The sequence below is a fragment of the Carassius carassius genome, chromosome 18, assembly GCF_963082965.1.
Source record: "Carassius carassius chromosome 18, fCarCar2.1, whole genome shotgun sequence".
Classification (NCBI taxonomy): Eukaryota; Metazoa; Chordata; class Actinopteri; order Cypriniformes; family Cyprinidae; genus Carassius; species Carassius carassius.
The window spans coordinates 32,353,822-32,371,203 of NC_081772.1; the positions used below are offsets into that span (position 1 = coordinate 32,353,822).

At 39.7% G+C, this 17,382-nt stretch overlaps 2 protein-coding genes across 2 annotated transcripts in view; one reads left to right on the top strand and one right to left on the bottom strand.

The window, feature by feature from the left end:
* Window positions 1-1,004: 1,004 nt before the first annotated feature.
* Window positions 1,005-12,232, top strand: LOC132091969 (enoyl-[acyl-carrier-protein] reductase, mitochondrial). Its single transcript, XM_059498026.1, has 10 exons — window positions 1,005-1,204; window positions 2,005-2,102; window positions 2,232-2,363; window positions 9,551-9,694; window positions 9,778-9,880; window positions 10,012-10,114; window positions 10,196-10,269; window positions 10,365-10,425; window positions 10,558-10,630; window positions 11,898-12,232. The coding sequence occupies exons 1-10, from the start codon at window positions 1,056-1,058 to the stop codon at window positions 12,056-12,058; spliced, it is 1,098 nt and encodes a 365-aa protein (XP_059354009.1). The 5' UTR covers window positions 1,005-1,055; the 3' UTR covers window positions 12,059-12,232.
* Window positions 12,233-14,682: 2,450 nt separating this feature from the next.
* Window positions 14,683-17,382, bottom strand: part of LOC132092011 (rho GTPase-activating protein 18-like) — a 34,324-nt gene continuing 31,624 nt past the window's right edge. The window contains exons 11-15 of the mRNA XM_059498056.1: window positions 17,105-17,311; window positions 16,492-16,638; window positions 15,527-15,645; window positions 15,292-15,347; window positions 14,683-14,843 (exon numbers count right to left, since the gene is read on the bottom strand). Coding sequence (XP_059354039.1) covers window positions 14,683-14,843; window positions 15,292-15,347; window positions 15,527-15,645; window positions 16,492-16,638; window positions 17,105-17,311 — 690 coding nt within the window. The remainder of the gene's footprint in view (window positions 14,844-15,291; window positions 15,348-15,526; window positions 15,646-16,491; window positions 16,639-17,104; window positions 17,312-17,382) is intronic.

Consider the following 17,382-nt stretch of genomic DNA (forward strand, 5'->3'; position numbering starts at 1 on the left):
GTACTGTATATAAAATATAAAAACTAAGGTAAGTTATCGCAAGGCACTGGAGTGGTGCTGGGGTTCCTATCGGAAGCTGATTTCTTACAAGCCAATTGACTACACAGACAAAACCTCTATAAAATGTATTGCATTTATTAATATTGCATTTTCATTCTACTACCTCTGCTGATAACATTTCTATGAAAGGATCACAATTCAATGTAATTGTTTATAACTGTTCATAGTTACTTCATAGTTATTTTAACTAGTAGATAATTAATAGTAGTTCTTCAGGAGGTATGACATAATACATTAGTTATTGATTAACTAACTGTTACTTACATGTACATTTATTCGTTTAGCAGACGCTTTTATCCAAAGCGACTTACAGATGAGGACAGTGGAAGCAATCAAAAACAACAAAAAGAGCAATGATATATAAGAGCTGTAACAGTCTCAGTTAGGTTAACACAGTACACATAGCATGGGATTTTAAATAATATAGCTAATAAATAAAAAGAAAACAGATAGAATAGAAAAAGAATAGAGCAAGCTAGTGTTAGGTCTTTATTTATTTATTGCTTTTGTTAATTGTATAATAAATGAAAGAAAACAGAATAAAAAAAGATTAGAAAGCTAGTTATTTTTTACTAGATTTACTTAACACAATCATAAAATTGTATTACATATTGATTAGTTAACACATCTTCCTTAGTAGTTAGTGAGTTTAGTGTTGATGAATAATTACCTGTTAGCTCTTCAATAATTCCTCATCAGTTATGCAGTAAGTAAGAAACAGTATTCTAAAGTGTTACCGCAGCACATATACACTACACACGCACAAACAGCTTGTATTCATACAAATCAGTTAACTCTGTGTGGTTTCCTGTCCAAAACACTGAAAGCAGAACTATAAAAGATATGAGTGAAGGGGTTTGTTTCACCACCACACAGTCTGGAATTACAACAGTGGGAAAAAGAACAAGGAAGTAACCTTTTAGTTTTTTTTTTACAGTGTACAAATGTTGAAGACTTTTTAACTCATTGCAGAGGACACCAGAAGAGAAGGAGTCATGCTCATCAGAAGTCTGTTGCACAGAGCCATCCATGATGGGACGATCCTGCTGAGAAACCATCAGAAATGCTCTACAGTGTGGAGAGAGACTCACCACTGCTCGGCTTTAGTTTACAGAGAACACTCACATGACATCGATACTGTGAGGTATGGACACATCACTGTTTACATACTTAAATTAGTTCATAGCAGTGGATTAAGTTGTACTGCAATGATAAGTAGTCTTATTAATAATAATAATTAATAATAATAACAATAATAATAATAATAATAACAGATTTGATGGTGAACTTTCGAAGCCAGACATTTACCTGATGAAAGTCATAACTGAAGTAGAAATGTGTGTTTGATGCATGAAAACAATGATCATTGGTTCTCACGTCAAGCACACACGTTTGAGCTTCTGTTTACCATATTTAATGGGCATAAGATAAAATAAAAATATAATGTACTTTTCAAGATGAAATAAAATTGATAAAAAAAGATTGTTAATTAAATTTGGAAACAGTATTTTTAAACCATGATTGGCATGATCCAGCAATCTGAATCAAAGTCATCTTGCTGTTGATGTTTTTTCTTAAGTTCCTGAATGTAAGTTAGGGAGACGCGAGCCCATCTAATCTTTCAATTAACAACCAGAGAATATAAGCAGCTGCTTATACCTCTCTCCAGTCTCAGCTGTTCCAGTGTCCCTCCACCTTCCCAATCTACAAGTTCATTTTAGGTACCTTGCCCTTTGTAATCATATCCTACATTAAGTCACTGTGGGGTTTATCAGACCACGAGGTAAAGCTGCTCATCGATCCCCTCATCAGTGAACAGCAAGCCAAATAGGTTAAGCGTAGTTTGCTAAAGATTACAAGGGCAAACAGACTCCATGTCTTGCTCTTTGGTACACACTGGATTAACTGCTGGACACTTGTGATATTGACGTCATTTGTCTTCAGGATGGAGCAGCTGCTGCTGCCTCCCGTAGGTGATCGTTCTGTGAGGCTCCACATGCTCGCAGCACCAGTCAATCCTGCAGACATGAACATGATCCAGGGTAAAGTCACCACTCATACACCTTCATGTCTGTTTACATCCTTTCATTTGTTAAATCAAATATTATTTCATAGAAATTCTGTTCTACTCTTTGGGGTGATGGAGGCTAAACATGATCTTGTCTCCATAGGTTCGTACCCGATCTTGTGCCCACTCCCAGCAGTGGGGGGGAATGAGGGGGTGGGCGAAGTGATAGAGGTGGGCAGTGATGTCACATCTCTCAGACCTGGTGATTGGGCCGTGCCCATAGATGCTGGCTTTGGTAAGGAGATATTCAGTGTTTCAATTTAGGGATTAAAAAAAATCAAAACCTTGAAGTCATCATGGAATTAAGTTCCAAAATATGTTTATTTCCAAGTGCATTGGAATGAATTTAAAAAATATTTAGGGTGGGTCTTAATTCTGCTAAATGAATAAATGTAAATGTAAATGTAAATTGTAAGGATTGAAATTTGAGGACAGGTGGTTAAAATACAGTGAATTAAAAACAGACCAACAGAACATTTCATCCTATAGCCTTTGGTTTCCTAAGATATAGGGAATGATTATTATTTATTTGATTTGGGGCTTGTTTTCAAATTTAAATTTAGTTTTGTTATTTACATTACATTCTATTTAAATTTTGTCATTTAGCAGACGCTTTTATCCAAAGAGACTTAGAAATGAGGACAAGCAATCAAAACCAACAAAAAAGCAATAATATGCAAGTGCTATATAAGTATATTATTATAGTTATAATTCAATTTCACAAAGAAATGTACAGCATTTTGTTCAAGCAATAATAAAAGGACATATTTAATTCAGAATTTGTCTTAAATATTATTTTTTTTTTTTTTTAAATCAAATCAAAATGAATTCAAAATCTTGAATCGAATCGTGAGTTGAGTGAATCGTTACATCCCTACATTACGTCAGACTTGTTCTCCTTCATTGATGAAGTTCATCTCCTCGCCGACTCAAGAAGTAGAAGAAGCAAGAAGCTCAGCTCAGCTAGCTGCTTACCATTGCTGAAGGAGCCACTGGTAGTGGAAGAAGCCAGCCACCCGGCACATCTAAAAGCTAATTTCTGAGCATATTTTCAGCAACATCGAATGCGTCACCTGACACGCAGAGGTTGTGGTCACTGAGAAGGCAAGCTCTCACTGCAAGAGCATGAGTCTTACCCTCCTCCACTTGCGGATCACCTTCTTTAATGAAAGTGGTCCTCCCCACTCTGCTATCCCATTTCCTTTATCACCTAGGAGACAGAAACAGCCGTTTTTAAGACTGGGCTCGAGTGACCTCATGCTAATGCAGCTCTCGCATTCTTCAGTTTCCCCCAACAATTAAATTTGCCTGTCTGCTTTACACGTGAGGTTCTGCACCCCTCTTCGGATGTGAACGGCTTGACATCCATCTGACAAGAAAACCATTGTTGATGACTGCATGTCAATAATGGCTTTGGATGCTGAAAAGTGATTTGCTCTGGCAAAGAGCTCAAACCCCTGCCTCTGATGGAGACAACATGACCCAGCAATTACAGCGAGCTGATCTGTGTTTTAACTAAGGGTGGACGACCTTGGCCTGTCTTGGTCGGCTCGGGAAGAGCCCACCCACGGCCTCTATGATGAGTGGTACCTGAAGGGATGCTGTCAACATTCCTCCTGCAAGCAGTACAATCATTTCCTGCTGGCAGTTCAAGATTCAAGTCAAGTCACCTTTATTTAAATAGTGCTTTAAACAAAACAGATTGTCAAAGCAACTGAACAACATTAATTAGGAAAACAAGATTCAAGATTCAAGATTTATATTTGTCACATACATGGTTATATGGAAAGCATGTGACCAGCAGTGAAATGTAAGTCAGGTCCGCTCCATGGACAGTGCAATTATTAAAGAGTACCAACACAAGAAAATTATATATACATATATTATGAAAAAAGTAAAATAAAAAAATAAGAATTAAATAAAGTGCTTATAAAATAAAATAAAATAAAAGGACACTATCCAGTAGACTTAATAAATATTGAGCAGGATTGTATAAGAGAATAATGTGCAACATTTTGTACAGGGTATTTACCTAGCAGCAATAGAATATTTTCTCTAAAATAAGAAAATAAAAATAAGAATTACAGAAATTGCTGTGTGCAAGTGAAAATGTCAGTATATTAAGTATCTCACTGATAATTAAGTGAAGTCATGTGGAAGTTAAGACACTGTGTTTGAGTTTTGGAGCCTGATGGCCTAGGGGAAGAAGCTCCTCCTAAGTCCTAAGGATTTTGCTATCAGGCCATGGAAGCGTTTACCAGATGGCAGCAAAATGAAAAGACAGTTACCAGGGTGGTTAGATTTGGAGGTGAAATGGCCTACTTTCACCACTTGAGGAAATCAAGAATCCAGTTGCAGAGTGAAGAATTCAAGTTGAGGTCCATGAGTTTAGAAGCTAGCTTGATGGGGACTATAGCATTGAAAGCTGAGCTATAGTTGATGAATAGCAGCCTTACATAGTTCCCATTGCAGCTATCAATGTGCTTGAAGGAAGATTGCAGGACATGAGAGATGCTGCACATCTATCCCCTCCATTGTCCATGAGGTTGAAAGTTCATGCAGAGCATCCATCTATGCCTTAGAGCACCACCTCAACCCTAGAAAACAGGGCTTATTCAACGGCAGGCAAGGCTGCCTCAGTGCTTCACGTGATGGCAGTGCTTCAAGTGTTCCAGACCAAACTTCTCTGCACTATGCTGTTCACAGTGACTGACCTGGTTCTGCACACTACTAAGGCCACTGTGCAGGCGATCGACAAGGCCATGGCCAATTTAGCAGTGTTGGAGCACCATCTTTGGCTGAATTTGACCTAGTTCAGGAGCACAGATTCTTGATCTTAGGCAGCTGAACCACTAATTTCTGAGATGGTCATTCAAGATGGTAACTTTAAAACAGATCCTCACACAAGTAAGTCCGAGGACTGGTTTCTGTCAGTGGATCTGAAAGACACTTAGTTTCATTTAGTTTAACATTCTGATAGCCCCCCATCACAGACAATTCTTGAGTTTTGCAATTGAGGGAGTGGCCTATCAGTACACAGTCCTGCCATTCAGACTGTTCCTGGCCCCACACACTTTTACAAAGGTGCGTAGATGTGGCTCTTTACCCTCTGAGACAGGTGGAAATCTGCATTTTGAACTACCTCGATGACAGGCTGATTTTAGCCAAGTCAGAATGGGAACTGATTGCTCACAGGCTGCTGCTACTCAGCCACCTGGAGCCCCTTAGATCCTACTGACGTCATGCAGATGGAGAGGAGAAGTGGTCCAAGCACTGAGCCTTGAGGAACCCCAGTAGCAAGAAGTTGTGACTTAGAAACCTCACCCCTCCAAGACACCCTGAAGGACCTACCTGAGAGGTAGAATTTGAACCACAGAAGTGCAGTTCCTGAGATGCCCATCTTTTTGAGGGTGAACAGGAGTATCTAGTGGTTAACTCGGTGAAAAGCAGCAGACAGATCCAGCAAGATGAGTACTGAGAATTTGGAAGCTGCTCTTGTAAGTCGCAGGACTTCAGTAACGGAGAGGCCGCTTTTGAAGCCAGATTGGTTGCTGTCCAGGAGGTTGTTCTGTACCAGAAAAAAAGAGAGTTGGTTGAACACAACTTGCTCAAGTGTCTTTCCAATGAATGGAAGAAGAGACACTTCAAACTACAATCCTGTAGTTTTCTAAAAGTGCTGGATTTAGAGATGGTTTCTTAAGCAGAGGGCTTACTCGAGCCTGCTTTAATGCTGTGGGAAATGTACCAGAGTGAACAGAGTTGTTAGTAATGTGAGTAAGTGATGTTATGACTGAAGAAGAAATGGCCTAAAGGAGGTGAGTGGGGATAGGATCAAGTGGACAAGTAGTAGGATGAATGGAAATGATAAGTTTGAAACGTCTGTCTCCGAGAGTGGAGAAAAGGATGAGAGCGAGTGCGTATTAGTCGTAATCAAGTTATCATCAGTCTGCGTTGTGGAGAATTGGTAGCAGATCTATAGCCAATTCTCCTATCCTTTTAAGGCACAAGTCATCACCATTCTAGTGCTCAAAAATCCAGATGGTGAGTGGGGTCCCAATCCACTAAGAGTGTATGTCGAGCGCTATGGCCTGTTTGCACACTCAGAGCAGCTCTTTGTGTAACCCTAAAAGGCTTCTGGTTACGAAGTGGTGTGGATAATGGATGTTATAGCCTTGGCACAGATTTTGTCTGCTAAGTTCTACCTACTTCCCTTTTGCAAGTGGAGAGGGTTATGTTATGTAGTCTTCAGCTTAAACAGCTTGGGTCTAATTATTGGTATTTACGTTTCTTTTCCTAAAATCACAAACATCACACACAAAAAAACTGCAACCAAACACAAAATTATTTAGCTATGAAGAAAAAAAACATGTAATGTGATTAGTTTAGGAGATAGTATGTCGGCAAGTGCTTGTAAGTAGTACCGGTAACAACCACAAAAAACAAAACTCAAGAACAATCTAAAACACGTCCAATCTAGGGAGAGATTAACCAAAACAGGAACTCCTCTGGTGTGGTGGCAAACTCCCGTAACCTCCATATCCTGTGAGCATACTTGCCAACCTTGAGACCTCAGAATTAGGGAGATATTAAAAAGGACCGGGGTGGGGGGGGGTTGTGTGTCGTCATATATATCACATACACAAACGATGTGTCGTCATATATAATATCACATACACAAACGCAAAGAAAAATGTAATTCATTTATTTGACAAATTCAATTCCTTAAGGCCTCTCCTCAGGAGGTTAGACCCTAATTTGTTAGCTACTGTAAATGAAGAGATATGAAATAGCTAGATCTTATCAATAAACATTTATTAATTCATAGCCTAATGCAACAATTACATAAGTAAACTCTCAAAACATTATAATTATGACATTTCATTTTTAAATTTTCATGTAACAGTCTTAAGCTAAATAAATAGCTTATCTTGCCTTTCATTTCAGACGTCTGCTTCTAGGGGCCGTTCACATATCACATCTTTTTCGCGCTCAAGGTCGTTATTTCAACCGTAGGTGCGCGGCCGCGGTGAGCACGCTCATAATGGAAGCAACGTGGTGCGATACTTTTTCCAGGCGGGTTTTTCCTTCTAATCTCCAGAAATATATCTAGTAGTAAAGCTAATGCGAGCCGAGGTGAGGCTAGAAATCAATTAATCCTTTGCTGATACTTCTTCGTCTTCATCGTGGAGAGCGCAGTTTGGTTGCATAGCAACGACAGATGCCATGGGAGCGCAAGCGTTTGGTCTAAAACGGCGCCCAGTGACGGATGGTGTAGCAATATTGTTGTCCGGGGGGAAATCGGAAGAAATTCGGGAGAAAGGTCGGTCCGGGAGATTTTCGGGAGGGGCTTTGAAATTCGGGAGTCTCCCGGAAAATTAGGGAGGGTTGGCATGTATGCCTGTGAGTGCTCTGGTAGACTCTACAACAAGAAATAGATCCCACTCCATTGTTCCAAAGTCAGGGCCGTAGCTGGGGCTTGCGGGGTCCAGGTTGTACCAGTAAGCCCTGTTTGTAATAGTTTAATTTATATGTTCATTCTATTTATTTATTTGTGCTAATTGCACAATGTTTAAGTCGTTTCATGTTTGTAGGTGTCCAGGTACAGAAAACAAATAATTAAATATAAAATAGCACTGCATAGTCTTCACTGTAAAAATTAAATTAACAGTCAAACCAAAATGTATTCAGACACGTTCAACATTTCTCACATTATCACAGTTTATTTGCTCTAGTTTAAGAAATGGTAATAAAATATGACGAACTGTCAGAACAAATTCATCTTGATAATGTTAGATAACTTTGATAGAAAGATATGTAATGGATTACAATCAACCAAAACTTCAGACAACTGTTAGTATGACAATTTTTACAAAACTATCAATACTTTGTTGAACATTTACCAAGCAATGCTTAATTTTGTTCAGTCTATGGTGTGAAAAGGTTGCATTAGCAATTTAGGAAAAAAAACACGTAACCAAAACATGGTGAGGTCAAAGTGTCTGAATAATTTTTGGTCCCATTTTTTTTTTCTATCAATCTCACTAGTAGTCCGATGTATGAAGATTTTTTGGGTATAATATGTCAAAGCTCGCTTTATTTTGCTATGCTCTCTTAACTAAATTAATTATAGTGTCCTACACCTACTACTAAAACTTAAAAAAAAAATATTTCTTTCATTTTCTTGGATTAACATTACAGCAGCTAGTAGCTAAATTAGTCGCGGTCACGGAGACAATGAAGGATCAAATATAATACACAATCTGATATTTCTCTTAACAGTTTACTTTCACTTAAGACATAACCGACAGTTTTTTCGAACATCCTTTCCAAAACGGGTATTTTGACTTATTTTGTATATTTTTGTCGGTACAAGAGCAAAAAGAGGCAAATTCTGTGTTTAAAAAGTGTTTTGAGACGCCTCTCTCTCTGCGTGAGCCCTGAAAACCTGAACGCCATGGTGCTGCAATTGGCTTTTTCACATCTTTTTCTGTTTGTTTAAACTGCTATTTGGATTTGTTCGTTCAGGTGCAGGAGGAAGTTCGAGGAGAATTTCGCAGAGGAGAGCTCGGTTCGGTGTCGCTGTCTGTGAGACGTGGCTCTGAGACTGAGATGCGCGCTCACCGAACACAGCGCGCGAGCTGAGATTTTCCGCGTCTTGTGTTTGAATGATTTAAACTCCTTTGAATGTTTAAATTGGAAAGTGGTCAGGCTTAAAAACCCATGAAAATTATAAGCTTTCGTGACGACACACAGCAGTGTCCTGGTCGTCTTTTTAGGCTGGCCTCAGCCAGTCGGTTGAGATCATTGGGGGGCCCCCCCTCGGCCGTGGGCCCCTATAATCGTCACCACCTTTTACCCCACTTGGGACGGCCCTGTCCAAAGAGTCCATTTATATAACGTGATTATTTAGCCCAGGTGTAAATCCACGTCAGCCAAACTAAACCCAAACTCAAGAGCAAATCACAGAGTGACTCGGATGGGTCACATCACTGTTTCCCTTTAGACTAGAGGGTTATGTTATGTAGCCTTTAGCCTAAACGGCTTGGGTCTCATTATTGGCTCATACTTACAGAAGCCCTCAGTACAATTGCTCTGGGGTGGGCTCGCTGTGCGGCTTCATTCTGTACTTTCTTATAGCACAGCAATATTGTATAAGTGTATCAAAGCAAGAGGAGAGACCATTCCAAAGGGAACGCTCCATTTAATAACATAACCTTGGTTCCCTGAGATAAGGGAATGAGTGTTGCGTAGGCTGCCATGGTATAAGGCTGCATGTGAATCAATCACTGTCACTTCAGTCGAAAGATTCTGAAAAAAAGGCTATATATATGACTGAGTTAACCTATATGCCTGTGCAATCTAGAGTGTCATGACATAACTTTGTATTTCATTTTATTGACTGCGCAGTTGTGTGTTTGTCAGGTACATGGCGGACAGGTGCTGTGTGTGAAGAGGATGAGCTCATTACTGTTCCTAAAGACATCTCTCTTCTGGGGGCCGCCACCATCTTCGTGAATCCCTGCACTGCATACAGGATGCTGCATGACTTTCAAACACTCACCCCTGGTATGAAAACTCATGTAATGGTTCATTATTTCTATCTTACCAAATCTTATCCATGGCTATCAGTGGTTTGTTATGATCTGTAGGTTGTACAGTGATTCAGAATGCCTCGAACAGTGCAGTGGGACAGGCTGTGATTCAGATTGCTGCAGCACTGGGCCTGAAAACCATCAACATCATCAGAGACAGGTACAGAAGACTTTTGGAGCAAGAGGCAACAACAGGCAACAAATTCATTACAGAGAAAGAAGTATGTTGTAATAATCTCATGTGATATAAAGTCCCATATAATTAATTTCTCAACTGTTTCTTGAACTCAGACCAAAGTGTGCTGAGTTGATTGTTGAGCTTCAGTCACTGGGAGCTGATTATGTGGTGACAGAAGAGGAAGTCATGTCAACAGGGCTTCATCGTGTCTTTGAGGTGGGGAATTCTGTTCTTTCGCAACAAAATACATTTTCAGTGATTTCTGCAGAATTGCATAAACACAGAAACTTTTCTTAGGAGGTTCCCAAACCTGAACTGGGCTTGAACTGTGTAGGAGGCTTGAGCGGAGGACTTGTGTTCTCAAATCTTGAGTAAGTGTCACACATATTGCAGTTTTACAGTAGTTCATAAGAAAATGACTGTGAATAATAGGAGGGTGCTGACGACTGTCCTCTTGTATCTTCAGTTATGGAGGCACAATGGTCACATACGGAGGTATGGCCAAAAGACCCCTCCAGATCCCTGCTGTGAGTTTATGATCTTCATGTACAGTATTTTATTTTCTGTGTTATCAACAGTTTAACTTGTATTGAACCTTGAACGTTCCTCTTTATAAAACAAACTCTGTAAACATTTATATATAATTTCCTGTCATGCAGAAATCCTTTATCTTCCACAATGTGACTCTAAAGGGCTTCTGGCTGACACAGTGGAAAAGAAAACACAAGGAAGGTAAACCAACAAACACAATACTACTTGAAAGTCAAATAAAGGGTTGAATCAATATGACATTTGCATTACATTTACATTTAATTTAGCAGACGCTTTTATTGAAAGCGACTAACAGATGAGAACAGTGGAAGCAATCAAAAACAACAAAAAGAGCAATGATATATAAGTGCTATAACAAGTCTCAGTTAGCTTAACACAGTACAACTAGCATGGGATTTTAAATAATATAATATAAAGAAAACAGATAGAATAGAAAAAGAATAGAGCAAGCTAGTGTTAGAGATCTTTACACATACACACACACACACACACACACACACACACACACACACACACATACAATTGCATAATAAATGAGAAGAAAATAGAATACAAAAAGATTAGATAGGTAGTTAGATTTTTTTAAAGAATAGAATTAGAATAGAGAGTGCTAGAGTTGAAGGGTCAAATAAAGATGGAAGAGATGTGTTTTAAGCCGATTCTTGAAGATGGATAAGGACTCAGCTGCTCGGATTGAGTTAAGCAGGTCATTCCACCAGGAGGGAACATTTAATTTAAAAGTCCGTAAAAGTGACTTTGTGCTTCTTTGTGATGAACAATCAAGCGACGTTCACTTGCAGAACGCAAGCTTCTAGAGGCACATAAGTCTGAAGTAACAAATTTAGGTAAATGGGTGCAGAGCCAGTGGTAGTTTTGTAGGTAAACATCAATGCCTTGAATTTTATACAAGCAGCTATTGGAAGCAAGTGCAAATTGATAAACAGAGGTGTGACGTGTATTCTTTTTGGCTCATTAAAAATTAATCTTGCTGCCGCGTTCTGAATTAATTGTAAAGATTTGATAGAATTGGCTGTAAGACCTGCCAAGAGAGCATTGCAATAGTCCAGCCTGGACAGAACAAGAGCTTGAACAAGGAGTTGTGCAGCATGTTCCCAAAGAAAGGGCTTGATCTTCTTGATGTTGAATAAAGCAAATCTGCAGGATCGGACTGTTTTAGCAATGTGGTCTGAGAAAGTCAGCTGATCATCAATCATAACTCCAAGGCTTCTAGCTGTTTTTGAAGGAGTTATGGTTGATGTGCCTAACTTGATGGTGAAATTGTGATGAAATGATGGGTTTGCTGGAACCACAAGCAGTTCTGTCTTGGCAAGGTTGAGTAATGACAAACAACAAGCAATAGTTGACGAATATGAATATGAAGAATCTGTAAGAACATGGTTGTGTCATATCTTGATGTCCTGAGATGACACTCGTGTATTCTTTGCAGATAAAGCCCAGCTGAATGCCATGTTGAATGCCGTGTGTGACCTCATGAGAAGTGGACAACTGTCTGCACCACACTGCATCCAGACACCATTTCACCAGTACACACACGCGTTACAAGCCACTGTGCAATCACACGGCCGCAAGCACGTTCTTATCATGTAGAAAACAATAAAACACCATGTTCTTCCGATCCTCTGCAGAACCACATTGGACATCATGAAAAAATGTCTACAACTAAACATGCTTTATTCTTCAAAACCCTGCATTATACTTCTTTCCATGAATGTAATGGCTGTCTGTTGGTCAGTGCAGGGCATTTGGAAAACAGCACATGTGTCAGTGCATTTCATTGTTTTTATTGATTTAAAAGGGTTTGTGTGGGGTTCAAGGTTTATTAAATATCATATGTTTCATATCAATTTGATTTACGGAGTGTTTTCTGTCTGGTGTCACTATTAAAACTTGTCCATCTTTCAAAAGTGTCTTTTGTTTGAGGATGTGATATACTGACATTAGCATGAATACTAAATATACTTCACATCTACAGTAGCGTTTTCATTTACTGTTACATTTTTCAAACATCACTTCATCATTTCAACTACTCAGAAGAGATGCTATGCATGGAACATCAAGCTTCATGTATGTCTAGTTTAATTGTATCAGAGTTAAAAAAATTAATTTTATGGCAATCACAAGCCAAAACCTTAGGGATCAGTCTCTAAGGGCAGAAACTGCATTTTGACCAATGAAAAGTCCTGTCCTTCCTGGGCTTGGTACTAGAGGTCTGTCTTCTTACCCTCTAAGAGGTGTCCGACTGTTGTCCTAGTTTCCTTGTGTACTTATATCCAAAATGTAGAAAACCTTTGCTAATTATTGTGGTCAGAGAGGGGGACCTGGAATGTGCTGCTCACTATAATGTATTCTGCTTTCCAGCACTCTGGCATAGGCTTTACCCAAGTAAATTGTGATCGCTTACTATCTGGGACACACTCTCTCGGTCCCACATTTTTTAAATGAAAACCATCACACTCATCTGCCAATTGCCAGCAGCTTTCCCTGAATCCAGTGTGATGTTGAGCCACCGTGTTGACCGAGGCAGCCCAACTACATCCAGGACCTTCATCATCTCACCCTGCCTCTTCTTGTGAAGGCATGTTCTTCAGGTTCATAAGATCCTCAAACCCTCCAACTGCAGGCTACATCACTGTTCAGGGTAGTGCCATATTTCATTTTTGACAGGAATGAAAACAAGGCCGTGAGGGACTGAAGTACAGTGGCTTTAACGGATTGCACTGTTGTTTAACAACATACCAATAGTTCGGCTGATAAAACATCTTTCTGGAAAATACTTTCTGTAGACAAACTCCATAAAACAGTTTTGAGTTTACATTCAAAATGACATGATCTTCAGTGCAGGCCATTGTAAAGACTGTAAGTCTATTCCTAAGAGCCTCATTTTCATCCGTTTAATTCCACACCAGTCCTGGTAAATGAGTAAAGACAGAAACATGCATCGATTTTCCTTCTACAAACTGAACAGTTTCACTTACAATCAGGCCAGGGAATAAAATCCAGTGGATGGAGATTAATTACAAATTTATTTATGAAAACATTTAGTGGTTATTTTAGAGGCATTAAAACAGTCATTTCCACCATATTCACAGTGTTCCAGCACGATGAAAGCATGACATCAGCAACAGATGTAGCGATAAGAAATAAAAATCACAGTTCAAAACTACTCATTGAAATGACATCCGCATTGCTGTAAATAAAAACACAGACAAGGTCCGTTTAAGTGCCACGTGTTTCCCTCCACTGAAGTACTTCATGAGGTCTGAGGTCCAGTTGTTTCAGTCTCGAATCCTTTACAGATATACAGTATCATCTGACTTCCATTATATTCTCCAACATGAAAAAAGTAGATCCAAGATCCCTGGGAGTGTATGAACATGTAAAAGAGTGCAAACGTTTACTGGCAGTGAGGGGTTAATGCATCATGTGACTGATTTAAAGCAGAGATTGAGATCACTCACATGTAATCAAATGATTAAGGAAGAAATGTATGAAATGTAAGTGTACCTCAGTACTTGACTTGTCTGAGACAATATTTTCATGCAATATTTACAATTTAAATCTGAATGAGATTTGTGGATGGGTGCATCTCATAAAATCTATAAAAAAAACATATCTGGGTCAAGTTAATTATCAAGGAAATTTGCTGTTGTTGTTTTATACATCACACAGACACAAAATATAAAAAAAACATTATTTGCATTGTAACAATGGTCACGATAATTAAACATATCCCCAGGTCCTTACTGCCTTAATACAGAAGACTGCTTACCTCAATGAGAAAAACACTAAATATTACTGAAAGAGTTAAATATTTCACTCCTTTAACAGTAGTGAGAAGGTAATGAGAACGAGAATTACAAAACAACCCAAAAGAAAACCTGCTGATGCCACAATAAGAAGAATTCGGAGTGGAAATGTGTTGAATTATGATGAAAATGTTACAAATGCAAATGTTTTAAAAACAGCCAACAAACAGCCAGCAAAATAGACTTTATTGGGTAATTTAGTCTCTGAATTTTTAGTATCAAACAACCTATCATTCACAAGTGATTCAAATCTGCCAAACCAGACTAAATCACCACAGACACTATGAGCTTTTGTTGGCTTTTACTATAAAGGATGTTCACACAACTGCAGCTGAAAGCCGTATCGGTGTAGGTCATAGTGTTTGAACAGTGGGAGAGGACGACTGAATGTGTGTCCGAGACGGGCTAGGCTCTGAATCCTGCTGCTTTCCCTTCGTGGTGACTGTAAGGTGCAGGGCATGATGGGTTGATGTGGGACGTCCAGTCAGATTTAATGACCCACTCTGCACTGGGGTTGAGCTCCAGGAGAGCTGTGATGTACGTCTCTTCATCCAGACACCTCTCCTCTAGACAAACACACACAGCACATACAGAGTCAAAACTCACTGCTCTTTCTAGCGCTCTATCTGAATGTGTTCGGTGTATGGCTGCTCTTATTTGTGCAGGATGCTGCTGAAAATCCTGTCATTTTAGTGGTCTAGATCTGTATAAAAGGACGGCACGCCTGGCATTGCTCGCTCACTCTCAGATGAGAGCGTTGTATATTTGCTGTGATTTAGTGGTGATCTGTGCAATTATTACTGAAGGAGAATAAAGCCTATATGAAAAATACAGTTCGAGCTTTTGACATCAACAAGTGTTTCTCCATTCTTATATGTCAATACAAAAAGTTGAAGTTGAAGATCTATTTATTTTACGATCCTATTCCTAATGGTTTGTGTGGTTAATGATATTTTATGAAATGCATTTTGTATTGTGTGGCTGTAATGAATGCGATGCTTCTTAGACACTCACTGATGTTTCCTCCCATCTCATAGAGACACAGATCTTCTCTTTTCACAGACAGAGACCTGTGACACAACACACAGTCAAACTCACGGAGCACAACATTTCACACGCACCACTAGAAGAAGAATACTCCGACTACACCATCAGAGCCCGAGCGTCACTGGTGGAGTCACTGAAGATGAGCTTATTAAAGCGGATCGATCACTCGTGTGTGTGTGTGTGTGTGTATGTGTCTGCTCACCTCTCCTGACTGAGGAAGTGCATCAGAACATCAGAGGCCTTTAAATCCTCCGTCAGCTGTACAGACATGGACCCCTTCGAGAACTGAGGAGCCTGGACCCTTATGAAGCCTCCTTCAGCCTGAACACACACACACACACACCGAACACACCATAAACACACACACACACCGAACACACTGCTGCCGAACATGTACAGCAAACCGTCCTCTGTCCTGGGACACACACGCAAACAACAATCTACATTTTTAAAGGAACAGTTTGTTGAAACTAATGAGATAAGGTTTGCATTTATGTTCAGTTCCATATGATCTGGATATAGAGAGAATATGGAGATAAAAATAGCTCGGTTTTGTTCAGAGACCCAGACTTTGTTGCAGATTCTGATATATATGATGAACAGTGTAGCATAGACTTGCATAAAATGATCTAAATATCTGTCATCATCTCCAATAATCTAAAGTAAGACGATGTTTAGATGATCCAAACATATAATGCAATGCAATCCAGTGAGGACTGAGAGATGAAGAAACAAACGCTCCTCAGAAGATCCTGAGGATCAGATTTGAGACTCTAAAACATGATTGATGGAGAATCAAGTAAAGCTGAGCTGCTTCAGTCCAGAAAGAGTTCATCTGGAGATATTACTGACCTTATTCTGACCTTTACTGGATCACAATCAGACAAGATCTGAAGCTGGACGCTTGTACAGTTACAGTAAAAGAGCTTTGACGAATAGATCGTGTGAAACAGGTTTAACAGCCATGTTTTGATCATATTGATCATCATTTAAACTTGCATATCAGGCTTTACAGGGTTACCATACAAATCAAGTGTGTGTATCTGCAGGATAACACTTGGAGAGCCTTATCTCCTATATTCAGCCGGCGGTTCAGTTGTGTCACACACAGCAGATGAAGGAGAGGAAACATGTCCTTCAGCTCAGTGTCCGTGTGGCTCCTCTCACCTCACTGTTTTTCTCCTGTTTGTCGGAGGCTCTCTCGCGGTCGTATGCCATCTTCTTCAGTAGTTTTTTAACCGCTCTGTCTCGGTTCATCTTCCGCTGGTTCTCCGTGTTGTGTTTGCGCACCTGATTCAGGATGAACTTGGGAATCTGAGACACAAGACCAGACTCATCTGAGCACCTCCGTCTCCCAGCTTCACATACAACTCTATTACATTTCTACAGCAGTAGAGTAGTGACTTCACAGACAGTGAACTAACTGAAGTACTAAAACATATGATTTTATGAATCAAGGACGCATTCAATTGATCAGAAGTGATGGTAAATACATTTATAATATTACAAAAGATTACTATTTTAAATAACCGCTGTTCTTTTGAACTTTCTATTCATCAAAGTATCCTGAAAAATAAAATGCATCCACAAAAACATATAACTTAAATATAACTGTGTTCAACATTGATAATAAATGCAATGTTAATAAATGTTAAATATATGCAGCCGATCCCAAACTTTTAAAGAGCAGAGTGTTGCAGCTTTCTATCGTGCACGTCAGATCTGAGACGACTGAGAGCGGACAGTCTCTCTGAACACTGGTGTGAGGTGAGGAGTGTACCGTCCAGAGGAGCTTCTGGTAGCGGACGAGCAGCCTGACGATGTTAGCCGTGCCCGTGGCCATAGCAAACTCCTGCTGTTCACTGATCTTACTGCGGAAGCCCTTACACATGAAGATGTTGGGCGCCATCACCACTGCAACATTGTTCAGCGTCATCTTATTCCTGTCCTTATGGTCGGTCACTCTCTGGAAGAACTCCATCAGAGCCTGAGACACAGAAACAGCGCTCAAACACCCCTGAGATGAGACGGTTGACACGTCTCTGTGTGAGTGGAGGT